Here is a 23,069-nt window from a genome sequence, read left to right as displayed (position 1 = left end):
CATTTATCGAAAAAAAGAAAAAAAAATCCGGGGATATCATACCCAGGAACTCTCATGTCAAATTTCATAAAGATCGGTCCAGTAGTTTACTCTGAATCGCTCTACACACGCGCACGCACACCGGCACAAACAAAACTTGACTAAATGTAAAAAAAAAAAAAGAGAGAGAGAGAGAGAGAGAGAGAGAGAGAGAGAGAGAGAGAGAGAGAGAGAGAGAGAGAGAGAGAGAGATGATAATGATGATGATGGAACTTTATTTTTCAAGGATAGAGGTTTAAGGTGACGCCTTTTCTTACAACCGGTCCTTACTTCTAATACAAATGTCTAATAAATGATAAACAAGTAAAGCAACATGACAAATAAACAAAGTAAACGAACGAACCAGCAAACAATCGACAAGTAAGCAAACAAGCAAATAAACATAAACAACAAAATGACAAAGTAAGGAACATACAAATCAAAAGCAAAACATGCAACATATTAATTGAGGTTATACATGTAAAGTGATCGACGGTTAAAGTTCCATCCTCACCTATTCACACTTTACTGACACTATACACAACCATCAGTGTGTATAGGAAACAGGTACTTAACGCCTTCGTCCGTACGGGTTACACACTGTGTATAGCCAAACGGTACCTAATGTGGATTTCGTACGTACAGAAGTCACACAGATCCGTCTGCGTATGACCGGTACCTAAGGTGCTCCTCGTCCGTATGTATGTGTGTGTGTGTGTGTGTGTGTGTGTGTGTGTGTGTGTGTGTGTGTGTCTGTGTGTGTGTGTCTGTTTGTCTGTGTGTGGGTGTCTGTGTGTGTGTGTGTCTTTCTGTTTGTGTGTGTGTGTCTGTTTGTGTGTGTGTCTGTCTGTGTGTATGTGTCTGTCTGTGTGTGGGTGTGTGTGTGTGTGTTTGTGTGTGTGTGTGTGTGTAGTTTATGTCTGTCTTTTTGTACTTTTGTCTCAGTCTTTCTGTGTTTCTCTGTGCATGTTTAAGTGAAAAGTAATGGCACATTTTCTAGAAATTTGATTAAGATTGAATCGCATGATTAATTTGAAATTGAAAACCTCAACTGTGGAAAGTAATGGCACTTTTGCTAGAAATTTGACTAAGACTGAATCGCATGATTAAATTGAAATTGAAAACCTCAACTGTGGAAAGTAATGGCTCGTTTGCTAGAAATTTGATTAAGATTGAATCTGATCATTAAATTAAAATTGAAAACCTCCACTATATTTCTCCAGGTTAACGACCAGCATCAGAGGGCAGAGTGCATGCTGCAAGAGGCTGACAAGATCAATTGCCGCAGCTTCGTTGGTCCCTCGGACGTTGTTGCCGGTAACCAGAAGCTGAACCTGGCCTTCGTTGCGAACCTGTTCAACAACTACCCGGCGCTGGATAAGCCTGCGGAGGACGTGGAGCTGGACATGAGGGAGGAGTCGCGCGAGGAGAAGAGTGAGTGTGAAGGGAGTCTTCTTTTTGTTCTTTTCAATTTGTGGGATAGCAATTACTCATGTACATGAAACCGAGTGTCAAAACACAACAATCACCTTTGGAGGCAAAGTCCAATCAAACAGGATTGAGAATTTTAGAGCTAATTTCTTAGCCCCCAAAAAACTGTTTTGGTTCGCAAAGGCAACCAAGAACACACAAGGAGACAGCAGCAGCCAGACCCTATCTCAAACACAACTCTACAATCCACAGGTGTCGGCCATAAATAGCTTGCGCTATCTAAGGCCAACAACTGCAGAGCCTGCTGTGAAGGTTGACGCAGTAGCCTCCCTGTCACATACACTTGATTTTATTTTAATGAAAAAACGAGGAGATTTTCTGAAAATAGGTTTAAACCTGGTATGTAAGTGCAGTTCTGAAGATAATGATCATCAGGTACTGAAGTTACAGATCATTGTTGCGCACGTTACAGATTATTGCCGCTTTGGCTTTCCAATACAGTAAAGAAAGAAAGCCATCAACATAATCATTTTATGACTCACCTGTAAATCCAACGTTACCTGTCTACAGCATACCGTAACTGGATGAACAGCCTGGGTGTGAGCCCCTACGTGCACTATCTGTACAGTGACCTGTATGACGGCCTGGTCATCTTCCAGCTGTACGACTACATCCAGCCAGGACTCGTCGACTGGAACAGGGTCATCAGGAAGTTCAACAAGATGAAGGCTAACTTTGAGAGAATCGGTGAGTCATTTATTCGCAGGTTTTTGAGTTTACTGTGTTTTACAGCTTTTCTGTCAAGTCGTGGTCCCGTCCTGAATTGGAAGATAGAAGGTCCTGATGAAGTCAACTGAGACTCTGAAATGTGACCCTCCACCACGGAATGAGACTGATGTCACCTCGCGGGGTTCTGCGCTAGACTTGATATTTGTCTGGGGGGTGTCAGGAATCAGTGTAAGGATCACCTAAGTCACAGGGTTATAACTCAAAACGTGTTCGCTCTTTTCTAAAGCGGTTTTCACCACTGGATAGAGCATAAAACATTCTTTACGAAAATCTAAAAATCTAAAAATCATGCAAAGGTGACATCTCCTTCCGTGGTGGAGGGTTACAAATGCAAAATATCGTTTTGTGTTGTTTGAAACATTGCTTAATATTGTTTAATACTACAATGGGGGGAGATAGAAGATCCTGATGAATCCGTCAACTGAGACGCTGAAATGCAAAATATCGTTTGTGTTATTTTTCAGAGAACTGCAACTACGCGGTGGAACTGGGACCACAAGTGAAGCTGGTGAAGATGAAACTGGTGGGCATTGCTGGCAAAGACATCCATGACGGAAATGCTGTCCTCACTCTGGGTGAGTTGTACATTAGCTTCCCCGTTTGTGTGTGTGTCTGTATATATATATATGTGTTTGTGTGTGTGTCACAGTGTGTGTGTGTGTATGTGTGTGTGTGTGTCTGTTTGTGTGTATGTGTGTGTCACAGTACGTGTTTGTGTGTGCGCCTGTGTGTGTGTGTGCATGGGCAATGTGTACTTGATTAAAGGGAGGTAAGCATGCTCACAGCATTGCAGGGAAAGATCAACTTACACCCAATAGGAAGGTTTCCGCCAGTTATCTCTCTGAGGTTTTGGGTGCTTAGAGAGTACTGTGCCCCTTGCGGGGGCAAAAAACATTGAGGTCACAAGCAGGGTCAAGGGGAAGGTCGGCTGGGCGGACAGGAGTATGACGGCTTACTAGTGCCAAAACCTGGTGTTACCCATTATCACATGATAATTACTAATTAACGCTGTCAGTTACTGTTTTCATCTGTTAGTTACTAATTTCCACGGGAAAATTACTAATTTTTAGTGTTGGCACTAGCAATCCGTCAGGAAGTGAGCCAAAACTAAAAATTAGTAATTTAACAGGTGAAAGTTAATAATTTTTCCGGAAAAATTAGTAATTTTCCCGGGAAAATTAGTAATTAACACGTGAAAATGGTAATTATCAAGGGAAAATTACTAATTTTCCCTTGATAATTACAATTATGAGGTTTTGGCACTAGGAAGCCATCATACAGGAGACTACAACAGGAAAGTTTCCGCCAGTTATCTCTCTTCAAGGATTTGGGTGCTTAGAGAGTATTGTGCCCCTTGCGGGGGCATAAAACATCGAAGTCACAAGCAGGGTCAAGGGGAAGGTCGCTGGGCGGACAGGAGACTATTGACATAAATCTTGTCCTGCCACTGAGTAAGGTTCAGGCCTGGGAATGATACACCTTTCGTCGTAAATACAACAAAGTCCTTTTCTAATTGTGTAAGAAAAGAGCCTCCGTGTGCCCCTAAAAATGCTTAAAACGCAAAATTTGCCCGTCAGTACGCCCAAACCACTTTTACTCATTACCAGGCCTGAAGGTTACTCTTCACCATGTTGTACAAAGTTGTGCTCGCATGACAAAAGGGAGGTAATTGAGTATTCTCAGGATGCGTTGCCCGACTGATGTAAAGCAGTGAAATAAGGAAGAGAGGGATGGTAAACGGCTGTACAGGTGACCTAGCTTCCATTTTGGATGACAGGTCGCCCTCTAGGTACCAGGTTGAGACGAGAGTGTTGAAGAAGGGTACTTGCAAAAACAACAACGACGACAGTGTACATACACTGGAACCCGGCCCTTTTAAGGTCTAAAAAAAAATCTGAGAAAATCGGGTCTTAAAAAGGAGGGAGTCTTAAAATTGGGGTAAATTTACAGAGGTTGTGAAGAGAAAATGTGAAAAAACAGGGTCTTACAAGGAGGGTAGATCTTTTGTTGGTGTAACAGTTAGGTTTTTGTATGACCCTATCTTTCTCTCAGTGTATGTAGTAGTATGTTACTCATTTGCTTTTGTGTTGTTGCAGGTTTGGTGTGGCAGTTGATGCGAGCATACACTCTGGCCATTCTGTCCAAAATTGCAGAGAACGACAAACCTATCTCCGACAATGAGATCATTGAGTGGGTCAACTCTAAGGTAAGACTATATATCAATAATATTTAGGATGAGATAGAGATGCAGGGCTAGCACCTTTGCGGTTCTCGCCGGAAATCTGGTTTTTGAAAACTTTTAAAAAACCAGAAAATCCAGTTTCTTAAAGTAAAGAAATTATTAGCAGGGCCTGACGAGAAGGGGGGCTTTGGGGGCTTTAGCCCCCCACCCCCCCAGCCAAAAAAAAAAAAAAAAAGAGAGAGAGAGAGAGAGAGAGCTTATTGAATGTTTGAAATGCCAAGTAATGTAAACAGACTAACATTGTAAAGGTCATCCTATAGTGGCAAAATACAGTATAATTTGATTTTGGAATGTGTTTTTTTGGCATAAAAGTAGAAAATTTGTTTCGTTGATGTTTAAGACAAGCTAATCTTTTCTTCATGCATCAATTCTAAATTAATATGTTAAATTTCTGGTGGTGCTATTTCATTATTTAAATGACTTTTTTGTGCAAGAATAGGATAATTTTTCATGTATAAATGTTAAAATTTCTTCAGCTTATCCCCCACGGCAGCTTCGCCCCTCGATCCCACCGGGGGCCTTCTACGGCCCCCGGACCCCCGCTTCAACATTTTAGCCCCCCCCCCCTAAAAACGTACTGGTCCGGCCCTGATTACTGCAGAGTTAGAGACTTTTTTTTACCCCTCCCCCCCCCTCCTCCTTCATACCTACTCATATTATCAGCATGAGAATATTTCACCCAAAGATCAGTTTGGCAAAAACGAAATGTTCTGTAACAGTTGAAACATTTCTGAAAAAAAAAAGAAATAAAAATAATGAAAAATAGAGATTTTCTAAGACTTAAGACCCCCCCAATTTAAGACTTAAGACCGCCCAATTTAAGGCTTAAGACCCCCTGATTTCAGGCTTAAGACCCCCAATTTAAGACTTAAGACCCCCAATTTAAGGCTTAAGACCCCCAATTTAAGGATTATGACCCCCAATTTAAGGCTTAAGACCCCCCAATTTAAGGCTTAAGACCCCCCAATTTAAGGCTTAAGACTCCCCAATTTAAGGCTTAAGACTCCCCAATTTAAGGCTTAAGACCCCCCCCCAATTTAAGGCTTAAGACCCCCCCAGTTTAAGAGTTAAGACCCATCAATTTAAGACTTAAGACCCCCCAATTTAAGGCTTAAGACCCCCCAATTTAAGACTTCCTCTGTTTTGAGACCTTGCTTTTTCAGATGTTGTGTAAATACACCTTTACTTTAAGACTCCCTCCTTTTTTAGGCCAGATTTGTGGAGAAGTTAAAAGGGCGGTTTTACTGAAACAGGATTGCAGATTTAGAATTGATTTATGACGATTGTTTGCTTTCAGTTGGAGAAAAGTCACCGCATTAGCAGCTTCCAGGACTCTAAGCTGAATGACGGTGTCATCGTTGCCAAGGTGATTGAACAAATCAAGCCTGGCATTGTCAACTGGGACAACATTAACCTGAACGCCAAGGAATATGACGTAAGTTTTTACGGAGCAAGTTGATGACCAATCAGGTGCTCAGACGTTTTTAGTCGTTGCAGATTGAACACAAAATCAGTGCAAAGCCCCTTTTAAGACCCACGTTTTCCAGATTTGCAGTTAATAATTAATCTATAAATGTACCTCCATTTTATGACTCCCTTGCTTTTAAGATCTGATTTTCACAGATTTGTTCGCATCTTAAAAAGACTGTATGAATAAAGACAAAAGGGGAAGTTTTGATGAAGGGACATAGATTTGTAGTAATTTGTGCTTGTAACCTGTTTCCATTTGCATCTGTGATGCAGTTGCACACATCAGTGCGTTAATAATTCATTTACCTGTTTGGAGCACATTTATTTTGAACGTAAGATATACATATGCTTGTTCAGTGTTTTATTTGGACCAAATATCTCCAATCCATGATGATTTCCTTTTGATGTGGCTTAAAGAATGGAAAGGATTACATAAGATTTTGACTGAAGCCGTTGGTTTTTTTTGTTTGATTTTATTTGCTTTTTTTTTTTCCTTTTTTCCTTTTATTTAGTGAGATTGCCATGGTAAGTCGGCAGGTCAGCATAAACATCTTCTTATTTTCATCCGTTTCAGGAGCGTCTGGCAAATGCCCGATACGCCATTGGTCTGGCTCGCAAGATCGGTGCTGGTGTTTACGCCTTGCCAGAGGACATCGTGGAGGTCAAACCCAAGATGCTTTTGACGGTGTTCGCCTGTCTAATGATGAGGGACCTCTCCGCCCGCAATGTTACCAAAGGCAATACAGCTGAGAACAGCCATTAGAACAACATGTCCATTTACATAAACTCTTTGGTGAATGTGGGTTGGCCAAGTCTGAGAGATGCATTTGTTGACCTTGAAAGGAGCAACCATGAAGAAGTTGTAACATCAGCAAATATTTCACTGACCTTTGGCAAAAATCATGACCTTGCCCTTGGCAGGATGGAAAGGTCGTGACATTGCATAGTGATTCTGAATGAGCTTGATGACCATGACTGTATTTGGTGTCATGACATTGGGAATGAGTGACTTCCCTTTGAGACTGACAGGTGTAAAGTAGAAAGGTATCTAAAACAAGATATTGTGTTGTTCATCGCAAAAGTTACATTTACCCATTGCTGTTATGATCCTACATGCTAAATTATGGGATTTATGTACATGATTGATTGATAAGGTACCTAAATTTGGTCAAAGACTTTCTTTCAGAATGTCTGTACTTTTTATTCCACCAAAGAAAAACTGCGTTGTCCATTTGGAGAGAAAAAAGCTTGACAAAGCAGGACAATTGAATGATAATTTATTGTATTATCCACAACTAAATACAGTACATGGTGTCATCAAATTAACTTTCCCAAAGCTCATCATCACTTGAGAAGAAACACTTTTATACTGCTGGTTTGAGTATTGCGTTTTTTTCTGTTAATTTATCCGTCGTTGAAAAAGAGTGTCATGCAGTATACATGTATGGGCATTGAAGCAAGGAGGCATGTAAGCTTTGAACAGAAGAGTTTAGAAAGTATTGAGTCGGATGCAATATACGTCAGCATGGGATTTTATTAGGTTGTTATAAATAACCTGTGATTTTGTACTAGTGCCTAATCGTAGAAGGTATAGCAAGAGAGAGAAAGCGAGCGAGTAAAAAACACAGCTTTTTTATACAAAGTTTTGTTTTTTAATGTAAAGATCGTGCTACATTTTCAGCTATTATAACGGATTGCATAATGCCAGCTTCTCCTTTTTTCCCTCTGTGGCTTAAGTGTTATTTGTTAAGGTGTACATGTTTGTTTGTAAGCGCATTGTTTAAAAAGTGCTGTCCTCTTTTGCCTGGAGAAAAACCTTATTTCTGATCATTTGCTGCTAATTGTCTGATAAACGAGTATGTTGAAATCATGCAGTCAAGATGATGTGTAAATCAGTTTTATTTTGTCACTATGTAATTAATACATGTATTGCATTCTTTGCTGTATGTTTTCTGTTGCGGTAGAGTTCAATTTGAGAACAAATTATTTTTGTATATCAGGTTTCTCTCGCTTTCTTTTGCTCATGTTTGGAAATGCGTGGGATTTTGAAGCAACAATGTTTGTTCGATGAGCATTGTATTAACTTTTTAAATTTTTGATCTTAATGTTCTCTTTCTGTCTCACAGACAAACGTCTGTGTTTATTTCCTTGGCTCGAAGCAACAATGTTTGTTCGATGAGCAATGTATTAACTTTTTAAATTTTTGATCTTAATTTTCTCTTTCTGTCTCACAGACAAACATCTGTGTTTATTCCCTTGGCTCGTTGAAGGTTTTATCCCCGTGTCTATAGTTCTCCGAAAAGAAACATTTAAATGGATTCTTCAAGATTGAAGCTTTCAAGTAAAAGGGTTTGAGGTACATGTACACAACTTGGGGGGAAAAGGAATTGCGCATTTCAATAATATATTTTAAATTGTACATTGTGAGACATAGTTTTATTTACCTTGTGGCTTTAATTGACCTGCAAACAAAGTATAGCTCTGTTATTACGACAAGCCATATTCTATGATTACATAAATCACACAATTTATTGATTAGTCTGTACAGGAGCACACAATGCTGTCTTTTTAATGCATACCTCACTTCTTTCGTCTTCACCAGTATTTGCTGGAACACTTCCAGTCGTTAAGTGGTACTGTTGATCCTAGGCATTAAAACCAGGCCTGCCAAAACCTTACAGGTTTAATGCACAGATTCTGTGAGACGACTTGAACAAGTCCCACTTGAGAGTCGGGGTGATTCAGTTTTAATTTGTAGAACTTTTCCAGCGTCCAGGGAATTAGAGGCTTGTAGACACCTTAGACAGTTCCATATTTAATCAAATATATTCAACCCAAAACCAGAATGAATATGCATACATATTTATGAGTATCTTTTGTATACTTTTGTGCTATTCAACCATATTATTTGTCCCTTTTTTCACACTGGTGCATATAGAATGGAACAAGGAAGAAAAATAAAATAAAATGCTGGGATTATGATCTTTGGGCTCGGTTGGGTTCTCTTTGCAAGTTTTGTGGTGTGACTTTGTCTCTGTGCTATGTATGTTAAAAAAAAAAACATATCGAATTTTTATTCAGCGGTTTTAATTGCTCGCTCGATGTGTATCGTACTTCTGTGAGATTTCTGTAAATGTGTCTGAGCTTATTTTTCATATTTTCTGTTAAGCTCTGTTCTTCTGTATGTTTGTAATGAAGAAATGTGAATAGATAGCTGTAGTTTCAGCAATCTGTGTTCCCCCCGCGGGTTAGGGGGAAGAATTTACCCAATGCTCCCCAGCGTGTCGTAAGAGGCGACTAACTGATTCTGTTTCTCCTTTTACCCTTGTTAAGTGTTTCTTGTATAGAGTATAGTCAATTTTTGTAAAGATTTTAGTCAAGCAGTATGTAAGAAATGTTAAGTCCTTTGTACTGGAAACTTGCATTCTCCCAGTAAAGTAATATATTGTACTACGTTGCAAGATCCTGGAGCAAATTTTTGATTAGTGCTTTTGTGAACAAGAAACAATTGACAAGTGGCTCTATCACATCTCCCCCTTTCCCCGTTGCGATATAACCTTCGTGGTTGAAAACAATGTTAAACACCAAATAAAGAAAGAAAGAAAGCAATCTGTGTGTCGAGAGGAAATACTATTTTCAATGAGTATGGTACCAGAACAAATTATTAGTAATTGTTTGTTTTTTGAACAAAACATCCTGCTTTCAGTATCTCATATTGTCATTGTCCCGTGAAATGCTTTACTAGAAAAAGTTCTGCATTCAGATGTCATCCATCAGACAATGTTGTGTTTTGTGAGCATGAAGGGTGATTTCAATAATGTGTGTATTCCATGAGAAGATTCAGCGATTTAATTAATAATAATATGCAAGAGCTATGAATGAATATCTCTATATTTACAGTTTTTAATCATAAATATTTATTTGATGATATCAGGTACAATGTACTTTTTAATGAACTGTAAGTTTTCCATCGGTTCAGAAGTTGTTTTTGTGTGTGTGGTTTTTTTTTCACTCTTCAAGTGACGAGCAGTTTGGGTTTTTTCAGCACGTAGTAGGTATTTTGCAATTATGACTTGGTGGGAGCGAAAGATGAGTTGTAATTTATTTTTTAGATAACTTTGTTATTTTGATGTGACTGTTGATTCCAAACCTAAGAAAGGGACCAAAGCTTTTCTTTGTTCTTTTGTCTGTCCTCCTGTCTGCCGTTGAGACCACAACGTTGATTTGATTTGACATGTATTCCATTTGAAAAACCAATGATTTGTAAGAAAATAAAAATAAAAGATCTGTACAAGAGAGTGGAGTTGGTTTCTTTGTGTGACTTGGTGCTTCTTCTTCTGTGTTCATAGGCTGAAACTCTTAAGGCAATCCTTAATTGAGCTTGAAGTCAACTTCCTGAAATACCAAAATCTCAGTGCTAAAGCTTCGTGCGGCTGGCAGCTTCGCAAAGTATACTTCGCGTAGTTGACTTCGCCCACTTAAGGACATGCTTTACTTACATTCAAGTGGGTTTTACATGTACAGTCCCCGGCAAAAAGAGAGAGAGAGATAGGGGGAGAGACAGAAAATGACATAGAAAAGAGAGACAAAGAGAAAAGACAGACAGAAATAGCCCCCCGCCACATACACACACACACACACACACGAACACACACACACGAACGCACACATACACACGTAAAAATCCACTCGTGCAAAAACACAAGTGTACGTGGGAGTTTCAGCCCACGAACGCAGAAGAAGAAGTAGTAATAATAATGCATTTCAGACATTTAAAAGTGTAACAGTGATACAGGGCATATTTTCATTTTAGATACTTTTATGAATAACAGTTTAACAGAGCAACGAAAAATTTGATTTGGCTAACGTGATAGAAAGAGGAATGAGGACTTCGGTCAATTACTAAAACATTTCACTTCAGATTTTTAACCCCTATATTTGGTACAGACAAAACACAGGTGAAATATTGCATTGATTTATTCGTCATATACAACAGGAAAGTTTTCATAGAGAAGCAGTTACTCGTGTAGAATAAGTTTCAACAAGAATCATCATGAAGTGCATTGCGTTTAGACTTAAAGCATTCATCAGTCATCATCACATTAATGAAAAAAGAGCGAAACAAAAGAGCTAAAAATACAGCAAAATTATATGGCACTGTCAAGGACAATTGGTAAGAAACCACGCGAGTATACAGTACATATAATGCAACAGAGTTTAAAAAACAAACAAACACAAAATGAAACTACGGAGGTCCAGTTCACAGAAAATAGGTCTATCTTTGTCTACACATCAGCTATCACATACATGTACCAACTTTACACTACACTTATTGTGCCCATGCAACAAATCCATTTCACCAGCAAGAAAAAAAAGCTTCGAATACAAAGACAAAATTGCAATAGAATCATTTCGATATCAAATTCTGCATACATGGATGGTCAAGTTGAACCTGGCTATAACGACCACTCAAGGGAACAGCCAAAAGTGGTCCTCGGTGACAGCTAGGAGGTCGTTATAAAAAGTTGAATTATAGTAGGGAAAAGTCGAAACTCGAATTTTTTTCTGTCTTTGTTTTTACCATCTAAAGTCGGGGTCAAACCCGGGAACATTCCTCTAATGGTTTTACCGTGAGGGCGTTAAACAATACTTATCATAAGGGAAAACTCGTCTGGAATCGTTTTGGGTGGTCGTAATAGGTCGATGATCGTTATTTAGAGGTGGTCGCTAGGGCAGGTTCAACTGTACTAGGACTTTTCTGTCAAAGGTACCTTTGTCTCGTAAAAAAAAAAAAAGCTATAAATCAGCACAGAGCCGTCCAGGCTTTTACTTGATACACGATCATCCTTCACTTGGACACACACCTACAATTCAAGTTAACAGCCTGGCTGTTTCCCTTGCCAGAGTCGGATTTTTTTATTTGTACAGCCTGGCTGTTTCCCTTGCAGAGTCGGATTTTTTGATTTGTACAGCCTGGCCGTTTCCCTTGCAGAGTCGGATTTTTTGATTTGTACAGCCTGGCCGTTTCCCTTGCAGACTCGGATTTTTTTATTTGTACAGCCTGGCCGTTTCCCTTGCAGACTCGGATTTTTTTATTTGTACAGCCTGGCCGTTTCCCTTGCAGAGTCGGATTTTTTTATTTGTACAGCCTGGCCGTTTCCCTTGCAGACTCGGATTTTTTGATTTGTACAGCCTGGCTGTTTCCCTTGCCAGAGTCGGATTTTTTTATTTGTACAGCCTGGCTGTTTCCCTTGCAGAGTCGGATTTTTTTGCTGAATTAATTTCGCTTATAGTTTACAGACCCTGTGTCAATCCCGACAAGTTTTCAACAACAAAATCTTAACTCTGCACAACAAGCAGGCAGGCTGTGGATGTTTGGAACGTGCCAAAGTGGAAGGATGCTCGTATAGCAAGTAAACACATTGAACAATAATCTAATCTCATAAATGTAAAAGCCTAGACATATCGCTGGTGGTGTATGTGATCGCTTACATACGAAGGAAGTTACCGGTACGAATCATAAACACTGAACCGTTATTTACACATGCGTTAATCAGCATGAACGCATCAAACCACATCATTCGCTCATTCGTAAGCAAAACGGAAAACAAAGACATGTATACAATGAAAGTGTTCCATACAACTTAGTGTAGAACCAAGTGCAAAATTGAAAGACCCAGTTACACTTCCCACCGTACACACGCTAAATTAAACGCATCTGCAAGAATAAACTTTTCTTCTCGAGCGAACAATCATAAACACCCCACCCCCTCAGGTCTGTCTACGCTTTTACTACAGGTAAAAGCATTCTTCCATTGCATGCAAATCAGTAAATAAAACAAAAAGAATAAGAAGAAGAAAAGAGATAAACTTAAGATTTAAACACAAGTATCAGTCGATACAAAGTTCCTGTTTTACTCCATACACAAAATATAATGAAAAAGCAAAACGGAAGGTGAATGAGGGTTTAAGTGTTGTCGAATGTCAATCCAGTTCCATTTCCGCTCTCCTTTCAGACCAGGGATACTCAAACGTGCACAAGAAGACAAAATAAAATTATTTTACATAAGGCCAAAAAAAAAAAGGTCTGTTTACGGTAACATAGGCCCAAAAAATAGGGTCGGTAGGTCGGGATTTTTTTTCCTTTTTTTTTCAAAAAACCATATTTTTACGTTATTTTGCAAAAAAACCCAAGATTTTTTATTTTTTTCCCAAAATGCCAAAAAAAAGTCTAGGGTCGCGCGAAAAAAATAGGGTCGGTCGGGTTACCGTAAACAGACCTATTTTTTTTTTGGCCTAAAGAAAAAAAACCACCACACACACACGAACACACACAAACCCAAGAACCATGAAAAAGCAATCAAAAAATGGAAAATTAACAAACACATGAACCTGAACATAAAAAACGTAGGAAAAGAAAAGAAAGACGAGGGAAACAGAAAAATAATGAAACAAAAACTAAGACAGTTGAAAGGTAAACTCGGATATATATACTCATTTGTTTCCCGGTCCTACTCTGGAAGCTATAAGCATAACGATTGCATAGTTCCTGTTTTGTGTTGTAATTTTTGTATTAGATAAAATACAGAAAATGTTTTTCCACGAAAACAGGTACATTATTTCATACAAAATGAGAAAAAAAACTTCCTTATAAACAGCGCAACAGATTTATGTGCTTTCATCCAAGCTGAAAAGATTTTCAACAGCAAATATTTCCTGAAATGCCGTATTATCATTCACGAAAAGATACTTCCAGCAATAAAAGTCACGTTGCGTAAGGCACTCTCAGTGTTTCAAAAGAAACAGCTAAGTTATATTTTGACCCCAAAGATTTTATTTGGTAAAATAATTTTGTTAACCATAATTGTTTCGTTGAGTGTATTTCACCAGGCATATATTTTTTTGATCACCAACGGAAGTGAAAAAACGTGTGTTTACTCCATCCGCGAACTGTGCACAAAACAGCTCAGGCTGTTTCCAATGTATCGCTTTCATTTACCATAAGCCACTGATTTCCACTATCAGCGGCGTTCCTCCATTATTTCAAGCTGAGCTCTTTCATTCTCTTAACTCTGCAACGCTCAACTGGTGTGCAAGCATCAATTGTCAAAATCAGAGAGAAAGTGAGTGTTGACAAGAAGACTTGCATTCCCAGCTACATTTTTGGTCCTCTTACTGTATTGTCTTCGAACACTGACACACGTACGTGCGCCCATAAATTGTTCAAGTACCTTCAAAATCTTGATCGTTGCATTTTATTCTCCTTGTCTTTCTCTTGAAAGTCTATCATTTTCTGCAGCAGCGTTGGTCCACGGCATTTTTTTCACACATTGACACAAGCCAATTGTTCAGGAAAGTGTACAATTAAATCTTGATCGTTACATAACACCATTTTCTGAGTCATTCTCTCGACAGTCTTCACTGTTCCGTTACACTCCCGTAATCAATTTGTATCAGTCTCCTTGACCTGGGAACTGTCGGTGTCAACGTGCGGTGAGTCATTCTCTTGACAGTCTTCATTGTTCAGTTACGTCCCCTCAATCACTTTTTATCTGCTTGACCCGGGAAATGTCAGTGCCACCGTGCGGTGTCGCCCCCGTCTGTAACCGTCTCTCTTAGGCACTGCCCCTTCAGGAGGGACTCTCGCCTGTATCCTTCTTCTCCTTGTCGAGTGTTTCGTCCACACAAAGTCTGCCACACGGTGCTGACTGGGCTGTCCAGGTCCTCGGGCGTGTTTAGCATGTCCTTGTGAAGCCTCGTCGGGCCTTGGGGTGAAGCTGCTCGCTCTGGGTGACAAGGGGCTTCGTGTGCTGCTGACGTATCTGGCTGACGTGAAGGGACTGGGGTTTCTCGAGGAAAGATGCCTTGAAGGCCGCCTGCTTCTCATGACTGTGGCATCTCTGGTTGTGGCCGCTGCGTATCTTAAACGAGTCCTTTTCGGTTGTCTGAAACGCTGCCCAGGGCCGATGGTGGTAGGTTCTAACCGTTGCCCCGTCCTTCCCTCCGCGCCCCCTTGTGGGTCACTCTGTCCTCGCCCTACTAGGTCTGACATCGGGGGTCGACCAGTGCCTCGGAGACCTCGATAGGCCGCCAGTCTTCGTGCGCCCTGTTCAGTCTGGGCTTGAGATTGTGTGCCAAGCTGCCTGCGATTTTCGGAGGCTCTTGATGCAGCTGCGCCTCGTTTAAAGCCACTCGCGCTTTCAGAGAGCTGGCTGGCGTCTGCTTCTTGTGCCGAAGATCCAGGGACGCTGTCCTTGCTTCCATACCCGGGCTTGGGTCTGGTCTTGCGGTAAAAGGGACCACTGTGGCTGGCCCCTAGACTCGGCGTGTAAATTCTTCGCCGACCGCCACCTGCTGTCTGAGGCTGTGGTTGACCGTAGGCTTCCCCGCCTCTTGGGTTGTAGGCTGCCCCAGCCGGTCTGTTGGGTTGAAAATTTCCAGCGTAGCCTACCCCTGTGCTACGGTCCGGTGCAGCGACTCCACTTGGATACCTTACTCCTCTCACCGGACCCCTGTTTTGGTATCCTGCAGCACCGTACCCCTGCGCGTTAGCAGGCGCCATGTACCCGGATCTGGGGACACCGACGTACGTCCTGCGATGAATCGCGTCAGTTCCTACTGGATTAGGCTGACCAGGTAACATTCCGTTTCTGTAGACCGTCCCCCCTATGTTAGGAACCGCACCTCCAGGGTAGGGTTGACCTGGTACAGGTCGGTTTCCGTGGTACGCCCCACCCGTGTTGGGAACTGCAACACCAGGGTAGGTTTGACCGGGTACAGGTCGGTTTCCGTAGTACGTCCCACCCGTGTTGGGAACTGCACCGCCCGGGTAGTTGACCTGTCCGTACACAGGACTGTAGACTCTGTTCGGGACGCTCCCTGCAGGCTGGTTGCCGCTAGATTGATAGAACCGGCTTGGTACCGCACTGCCGGGCTGTCTGTTGGCGTTAGCACCTACACCAGGGAAAACTGGTCTGACTCCCACACCACTGCGACTGTTAGTGGCCGTGCCGTTGCCTGGGGCGATGACGGGCCTGATGAGACCAATCGCTTCGCCGTACTTGTTGTAGGCCAGGAACTGGCCGTTCCCGATCGGACGAGTGCTGACGATCGTGCGGTCTCTGGCTCCGTACCCTGCCGGTCTTCTGCTGTTGGGAACCGGTAGCCCTGGGTTCTGTCCAGATCTGGAGTAGTCCAGGTACCCGTTGGTGCTGACTACGGGTATGACCGGTCTACCCGATCCTCCCGGGACGAGCGCCCCACCTCCTGGCAGCCTGGCTGGAACCTTGCCTCGGTCAGGTAACCGTGGGGGGATCTTTCCTCCTTGTCCGTTTCTGTTGCTGCCAGGGATCGAGCTTCCGTCAGGCGGCGGCGTGTTGTACTGACCGTTACCGTTCAGAATCACGCGTCCGTTTTCGTCTGTCTGGTACTGGTTGCCGTCGAAGCGGTTGTTGGCGTTATCGTAAGGTCTGTAACCGTTGTTGTTGTTGCCATATCCTGTGTTGCCGTATCCGTTGTTGCCATAACGATTATTACCATAACCGTTGTTGTTGCCGTATCCTGTGTTGCCGTATCCGTTGTTGCCATAACGATTATTACCATAACCGTTGTTGTTGCCATACCCGGGATTGTAGCCTGTGTTGGTGATGGGATAGCCGTTGTTGCCATTCACGTACCGGTTGTTGGTACCGCCGTACCGGTTCCCGTTAGTGTAGCTGTTGCCGTTAGTGTAGCGGTTGCCGTAGCCACGGTTGCCGTAGCCACGGTTGTTGCCGTTGATGACACGGTTGTTGCCGTTGATGACACGGTTGTTGTTGTAGCCGCCGTTGATGATGTTGGTCCCTCTGCCACTGCCGTCGGTGATCTGGGGCACGCGGGTTCCGTTGAGGTTGAAGAAGCGGTTGAAGTGTTGCTTGTAGCGGTCGGCATACTTGCTGTAGTGGTTGGCCAGGTTGTTGTAGAAGCCGTTGATGTTGGTCTTGACGGAGTTGTACGTCCTTCGCAGCACCTTCTTGCCGTAGTCGTAGGCCTTGCGGATGTTGGAGTAGGCCACGGTCAGCTTGGAGCGGATCTTCTCCACCCCTTTCTTGGCGGGTACGTACACGATGTTGACCGCCCCGCGCACACACTGCTTCCACAGGTTGGCCAGCTTCTTCAGGGACGTCCGGAGCACCTGCAAGCGGAGAGATAAGTGTGTGTGTGTGTGATGAACAACCAACGGTTTGGAGATCAGTAGGTGTAAAGCCTGTCCTCAATTGGGCGAAGTCGACTTCGCGAAGCTGGCTGCACTAAACTTTAGTACTGAGTTTTCGGTAAAAAGACTTCACGAAGACGACTTCGGGCTCAATTAAGGACAGGCTTTAACTTGGCGGGAGTATCATTCAATGCTTTTACAGTTCAATTTTTGTTTTACTGCACTGATCAAACCAGCGATTATGAAACTAACCATCCATCTCCCCCCCCCCCTCTATATCTCTTTCCCTCTCCCCTACCCCATCCCTCTCTCTCTGCCCTCCCCCTTTTTCTCTCAACATCTCTCTGCCCCCTCCCCCCTTTCTCTCTCTCTCTCTCTCTCTCTCTCTCTCTCTGCCCCCCTCACCTCCTTCTATCTCTCCCCCTCTCCCTTTCACTACCTTCCCCTATCCCTCTATCAAAACTTACATTTCGGGCCTGTTGCAGCGTACTCTTCATGGTCTCACGGCTGACGTTGTAGACGTTCTCCACAGCCTTGTACACAGTCAGGGTCACCTTCTCCGGCCTGGCGGTGCTCAGGTCGGGACGACGCCCAGGCGGGTAGATGACCTCGACCTTCAGTCCCTTCTTCGTTGTCCTGTACCACACCGGAGTCGTGGACGGGGGTGTTGACGTCATGAAGGACGTGTCCACTTCGATAGTTGGGGTCAACGTCGTGGGGGTCGGTTTCTTTGACAACGGCTTGGACGTGGATATCTTTGACGGTTTGGTGGAAGAAGGGGTGATAGCAGCAGACGTCATCGGTGGCTTCGAAGTTGCCTGAGTTATCGTGGGTTTCGGAGTGGACTGAGGTTTCTCCATTGACACAGAAGGCTGCTTTGACGGTCCTACAGCAGAATCTGTCGTTTTGACTTCAGGCGATGGTTCCTCTGTTACCTCTCCAGCTGTGACTGATACTTCAGGTGAAGGGGTCGTGGATTTCTTGTCAGGTTTTGCTGTGACCTGGAGCGTGGTGGCAGGGGTGACTGGAGGCTTCTTTAACGTTGTTTTGAACATCCTGGAGAAGTATGTGGACGTGTCAGGACCACGACTGAGAGACACCATGAATCCTGAAATGAGCGGTTGTTTGATTTTGGTGACTGTCGGCCCTGTGGCTGTTATCTTTTTTGTCACTTCTTCATCCGTTGTTTCGTCAACCGCAGTGTAACTTGGAATTTCTGTTGTTTTGGGCCGCTCCGTTTGGACAGCGCCTGATTCGGTTGTCGTTTCTGGTGGGGTGAAATCTAGTGGAGGAGTTTGAGTTGTGTCAGCCGTGACCGTTGTCGATGCCGGCAGAGCAAGCGTTGTTTTGTCAGATATGTCGACAGATGTAGGTGTTGTCATAGCCTCTTTGCTAGTCGTATCATTTCTATCACTAGCTGACACTCCTGGAGTGGTAACACCAGCACTGGTGGTTGTGTCCATCTCGGAAGTAAAGGTCGCAGGTTTTGATTTATCACTGCTTGTTTCCTTCTGGGTAGAAGACGTTGTCATGGCGGAAAACGTGCCTCCACTCGACGATTGCGCCGTGTCAGTTGAAGCAGTAGATGTTGACGGGACAGCATTGCTTGTCGGCTTCACCGAGATGGTGGGTGGTTGAGTGGTTAACATTACACCTTCAATAGTTTTGTCTCTGCTGACATCAGTGAGTGTTGCGTCTGTTGTGCTTCGCGAAGATGCCATATCTGTTGCCGTCGTGGTCATCGTTGTAGGGTCGACGGTCATGTCATCTCCTTGTGTAGTTGGTGATGTGTCCACCGTTCTACACAGCGCCCCAGAGAAGCCTTCCGGGCACCGGCAGAAGATTCTCCCTGTTGTGGCATCGACAGTACAGACTGCTCCATTCTTGCAAGGGTTGTAGGTCTGGCAAATCTCCCACGGGGTAGTTGGTGTCTGGGGCAAGCTTATTGTAGTTGTCCTTGTTGTTGTCGATTCATCAGAAGTTGCTGGTGTCTGTACCGTTCGGCACAGAGGTCCGTAGAAACCATCGGGACAGGCACAGCCAATCTCTTTGGTGTTCTGATCAAGGTAACACGTGGCTCCATTTTTGCAGGGATTGTAGAGTGCACAGACATCAGCGAGAGTGCTTGAAGCTTGTGGCGCAGCAGGTGTGGTAGGGTCTGGGGAAAAAACCTCTGTGCTTATTGTTTCATCTTCAGTCTTCGGCGATGACGTTGTTGGCTGTACAGTTCCACACAAACGACCAGAGAAACCATCCGGACAGGCGCAGCCAATCTCCTTGGTGACCTGATCCAGATAACAAGTTGCTCCGTTTTTGCATGGGTTGTGCGCGTCACAAGGATCTATGGAAGTGCTCATTGCCACTCCGGAAGGAGTAGTTTTCATTGTATCAGTTGCAGAACTGATTTCTGTGGTTGTAGGACCTGGTAGAATAGTCATACTTTCCACTTTTGACGTAGCTGCCTGTGTGGTAACATCTTCAGTCATTTCTCCAGACGAAGTTGTGTCTATAATGTCTGATGTTGCAGTTATGATACCTGCTGTTGGAACGCTCCTAGCTGTGGTCTCTATATCTTTAGAAACGGTTGTCTCTGTGACCGGTTCTTTTGTGTCTTTAGGTGACGTCATCGCCAGTGTGTCTGCTGGTCCAGATATGGTCTCTGTAGTTACGTCACCACTTGATGTTTGATCCACTTCATCAGGTCTAGTTTTCTCTGTAACGTTGTCACCAGCCCTTGTTTCTTGCAAGTCACCAGACGTTGTACCTAGTGCTGCGTCGGTCGATTCAGGAATGGACAGTGTCGTCATGCCATCTCGTACAGCTGTTTTCTTGCATAGCTTGCCAGTATAGCCTTCTGGACACAGACACGCCAGCTCCTTTGTCCTTTGGTCAAGGTAGCACGTAGCTCCGTTTTGACAGGGATTGTAATTCCCACATGGGCTGACCGGCATACCTGTAGTTCCTTGTATGTCACTTGAACCTAACGTGGTGTCCATGCTGACGTTTTGACAAATCTGTCCAATAAAACCGTCCATGCACTTGCAACCGATTTCCATTCTTGTCTGGTCAATGTAACAAGTTCCTCCGTTTTTACACGGGTTGTAATAGTCACATGGACTGACTGGCGAACTTGATGTTTCTGGCATATCACCTGAACCTGTCGTAACATCTACCACCCTAGCATCTTGACAAAGTTTGCCTGTGAATGCGGTCGTGCACTTGCAGCCAATTTCCATAGACACTGGGTCAATGTAACAAGTTGCCCCGTTTTTACAAGGATTGTACGAAATACAAGGATCGATCGAAGGAGTGGACTCTTCTGTTGTGTCCCCTGAAGCTGTCGTAACATCCTCGCTTGCTGTTGTAGCGCTGACCTGTTTGCACAGTTTTCCAGTGAATCCGGCCATGCACTTGCAACCGATTTCTCTCGTTGTCTGGTCGATGTAACAGACAGCTCCGTTTTTGCAGGGGTTGTACGTCAGACACGGGTCTGGGGAAACGCTGGAAGAGGCCGCTGGTACCGTTTGAGCGCTGTCTGTTGAACCTGGAGTTTGGTCGACCAGCTGTGTAGAACCAGATGCGCCCGTCGTCGTGGGAAGAGTGTCGTAGAGCCAAGTGAGCATCGATTCTAGGTCAGTTCCGACAGAACCTGAACCTGTGGTCATTTCATCTGTAGGCATCTGTGATTCTGTTATAGCGTCCACTTCAGGTGGCTCTGTTGATTTTTGCTTCTCTTCCCACTCCTTTCTCTCCCACTCTTTCGTCCTCTCGTAGTAAGGGATTGTCCGTGAGGCTGATGTGATGTCTTGCGGCCATGCAGACGTTGACGATGGCGTATCTGTCACTGTGCCGGCGAATCCTTGCGTCGTTGTGTTGAGGAAAGCATCCGTCGCATTTTCAGCAGTATCCGTCGCATTTTCAGCAGTATCCGTCGCATTTTCGGCAGTTTCCGTGAGATTCAGCTTCCGACTGTGTGAGATGTGAATGGTTTCATTGGCTTTCACGTCCACAGATTCGTGCTCTATCACAATGGCGTCGGTCACGACCGGAAGTGTGAGAGGCGGGACGGAAGTTGTCGTCAAGGGCACCAAGATTTCAGTGCGGTCTTCAATCTTCACCATGTCATCAGCCGGAGTAGAAATGTCTACCACAGCTCCTGGGGTGGTGGAGGCAGTAGTGCTTGAGGCTACAGGACTCCAAGTCTTGCCCAAAACTATAGAGTCGGTGCCCAACTGCAGAGTTGGGTAAGGGCTTGCAGTCGTTGTCTGTGATTCCGTGGTGCTCGGTCTTGTCTCCAGGGACGTCTCATCTGAGACTTTTGCAATTGCCTCCGTTGTGTATTCAATTACTGGTGGTAATGTCGGAGTTTCAGCTGTTTCTGGTGTTTGGTCGCTGTAAGTTACGGACGAAGTCGCAGCAGAGGGAGGGGAAGCATCTGTGTTGAAGACAAGGGTGTTTCAGTAAGAATTTCACAACGTTACATACAAACAGTCAAAATAAAGGCTAGACGCTGTTCGTCTTTACTGTGCACACACATTCTCTGCACGTGCTGCTGGAGTGACTACATGAGCAAACGCTTGCATCTCCTGTTGAAATATATTATTACTAGCGTCTAGGGGTTGTGTAGCTCGTGTTCATGGACTTGAACACGATTTAGAGCTTGAAGCAACATTAACGCAATTAGCGAGAAGCATGTTCGTTACCAATAGGTAATCCAAAACGAGCGCGATTGCAGATATTGTTTTACTAATTAAAGCAATACTAGTATTTCTACTACTACTACTATTACTACTACTATTACTACTACTACCACCACTATATGTACTACTACTACTTCTACTACTACCACTACCACGTCCGTAGTCTACATCAATTACTAGTACAGTACTACTACTGCTAAAATGTACTTACATGCACCTGAAGTAAATCGTGACTACAGACAATTTTCAAACAGCATTAATAAACAAAGATAAAACAAAATATCGAAAAAGAGATATACAGACAATATATATAAATGCGACAAAGCGGAAATGAGAGGAAAAAGCACACACCAACAACTAGTCTTAAACTAAACAAAAAAGTAACAGAGAAAAGGTAAGATAGCCGAGACAAAACGACATGTCATGCTGCGTAAAACATTGTTTAATTCGGGCTGGAACAAATTCAGAAGCACAACTTCGGTAAAAGCAAAAATCATGCAACAATTTTCAAGAAAAAGGACCATGCAAAACGTGCAAAACACATATAGTATACATCGTTTCGAGCAAACGCATCAGGCAGTTTATTTACATGTACTTATCTACTGGATTATAAGCATCTGCAAATCTACAAAATCAACATTAAAATCATCATAGGTAGCATTAATTTTCATCTAACCAAGCATACAATATGCTCTCTCTCTCTCTCTCTCTCTCTCTCTCTCTCTCTCTCTCTCTCTCTCTCATTCGCTCTCTCTCATTCGCTCTCTCTCATTCGCTCTCTCTCACTCGCTCTCTCTCACTCGCTCTCTCCCTCTTTCTCACATTTATTTCAGTGTAATACGAATGTTCTAACAACAGGTCACACACACACACACACACACACACACACACACACACACACACACACACACACACACACACACACACACACACGCACGCACGCACACGCGCGCGCACGCACGCACCTCCCAACTTTCAACCTTTCATCTTTTTGCTGCTGCGCTAACGCACGCATGCACGCACGCACACACGCACGTACTCATTATTCAGTAAACATTCTCACCTGCACGAGTCACTATTGTAGACTGATAAGAAGATGACGTCAGCTCTGTAACTGAAGAGGTCTCGATCACCATCCCGGATGACGTCAACTCATCTTCCCCTGATGACGTCATGGACCGACTTACGTCATCAGTCGACGTAGTTTCGGTGTATGTGATGTCAG

The 23,069-nt window shown here is 43.5% G+C and overlaps 3 protein-coding genes across 5 annotated transcripts in view; 1 reads left to right on the top strand and 2 right to left on the bottom strand.

Moving 5' to 3' along the window:
* The window catches only part of LOC138971186 (plastin-2-like), a 99,847-nt gene extending 89,601 nt beyond the window's left edge, over window positions 1-10,246 (top strand). The window contains exons 7-12 of the mRNA XM_070343836.1: window positions 1,242-1,452; window positions 2,020-2,196; window positions 2,703-2,813; window positions 4,335-4,444; window positions 5,778-5,915; window positions 6,525-10,246. Of these exons, the coding sequence (XP_070199937.1) occupies window positions 1,242-1,452; window positions 2,020-2,196; window positions 2,703-2,813; window positions 4,335-4,444; window positions 5,778-5,915; window positions 6,525-6,713 (936 nt within the window). The 3' untranslated portion in view covers window positions 6,714-10,246. The remainder of the gene's footprint in view (window positions 1-1,241; window positions 1,453-2,019; window positions 2,197-2,702; window positions 2,814-4,334; window positions 4,445-5,777; window positions 5,916-6,524) is intronic.
* Window positions 10,247-10,911: 665 nt separating this feature from the next.
* On the bottom strand, window positions 10,912-21,576 carry LOC138971172 (mucin-2-like). 3 transcript variants are annotated; one of them, XR_011457186.1, is made up of 3 exons: window positions 17,612-21,576; window positions 11,880-17,123; window positions 10,912-11,834 (listed from the first exon to the last, which is right to left on the bottom strand). XR_011457186.1 is itself a non-coding variant. In XM_070343808.1 (2 exons), exons 1-2 carry the CDS (start codon window positions 21,263-21,265, stop codon window positions 14,499-14,501), a joined length of 6,279 nt encoding a protein of 2,092 aa, XP_070199909.1. In that variant the 5' UTR covers window positions 21,266-21,576; the 3' UTR covers window positions 10,912-14,498. The 3 variants fall into 3 exon arrangements, 1 of the variants encoding a protein (XP_070199909.1); XR_011457185.1 differs by having other exon boundaries at window positions 10,912-11,879; window positions 12,189-17,123; XM_070343808.1 differs by having other exon boundaries at window positions 10,912-17,123.
* LOC138970177 (mucin-19-like) overlaps window positions 21,513-23,069 on the bottom strand; it is a 59,550-nt gene continuing 57,993 nt past the window's right edge. Inside the window, exon 17 of the mRNA XM_070342669.1 lies at window positions 21,513-21,579. Within this exon, the coding sequence (XP_070198770.1) occupies window positions 21,513-21,579 (67 nt within the window). The remainder of the gene's footprint in view (window positions 21,580-23,069) is intronic.

This window comes from Littorina saxatilis, linkage group LG7 (genome assembly GCF_037325665.1).
Source record: "Littorina saxatilis isolate snail1 linkage group LG7, US_GU_Lsax_2.0, whole genome shotgun sequence".
Classification (NCBI taxonomy): domain Eukaryota; kingdom Metazoa; phylum Mollusca; class Gastropoda; order Littorinimorpha; family Littorinidae; genus Littorina; species Littorina saxatilis.
Note: the sequence above shows the minus strand (reverse complement) of the source record. Positions and strands in the feature narration are given on the sequence as shown.

Bases quoted from the DNA above. Each gene is read 5' to 3' on its own strand.
- LOC138971172 (XM_070343808.1), bottom strand. From the start codon at position 21,265: ATGGTGAAGATTGAAGACCGCACTGAAATCTTGGTGCCCTTGACGACA. The intron at 17,124-17,611 runs GTAAGTTTTGAT...CTCCGCTTGCAG, and splicing joins CGCTGCAACAGGCCCGAAAT to GTGCTCCGGACGTCCCTGAA.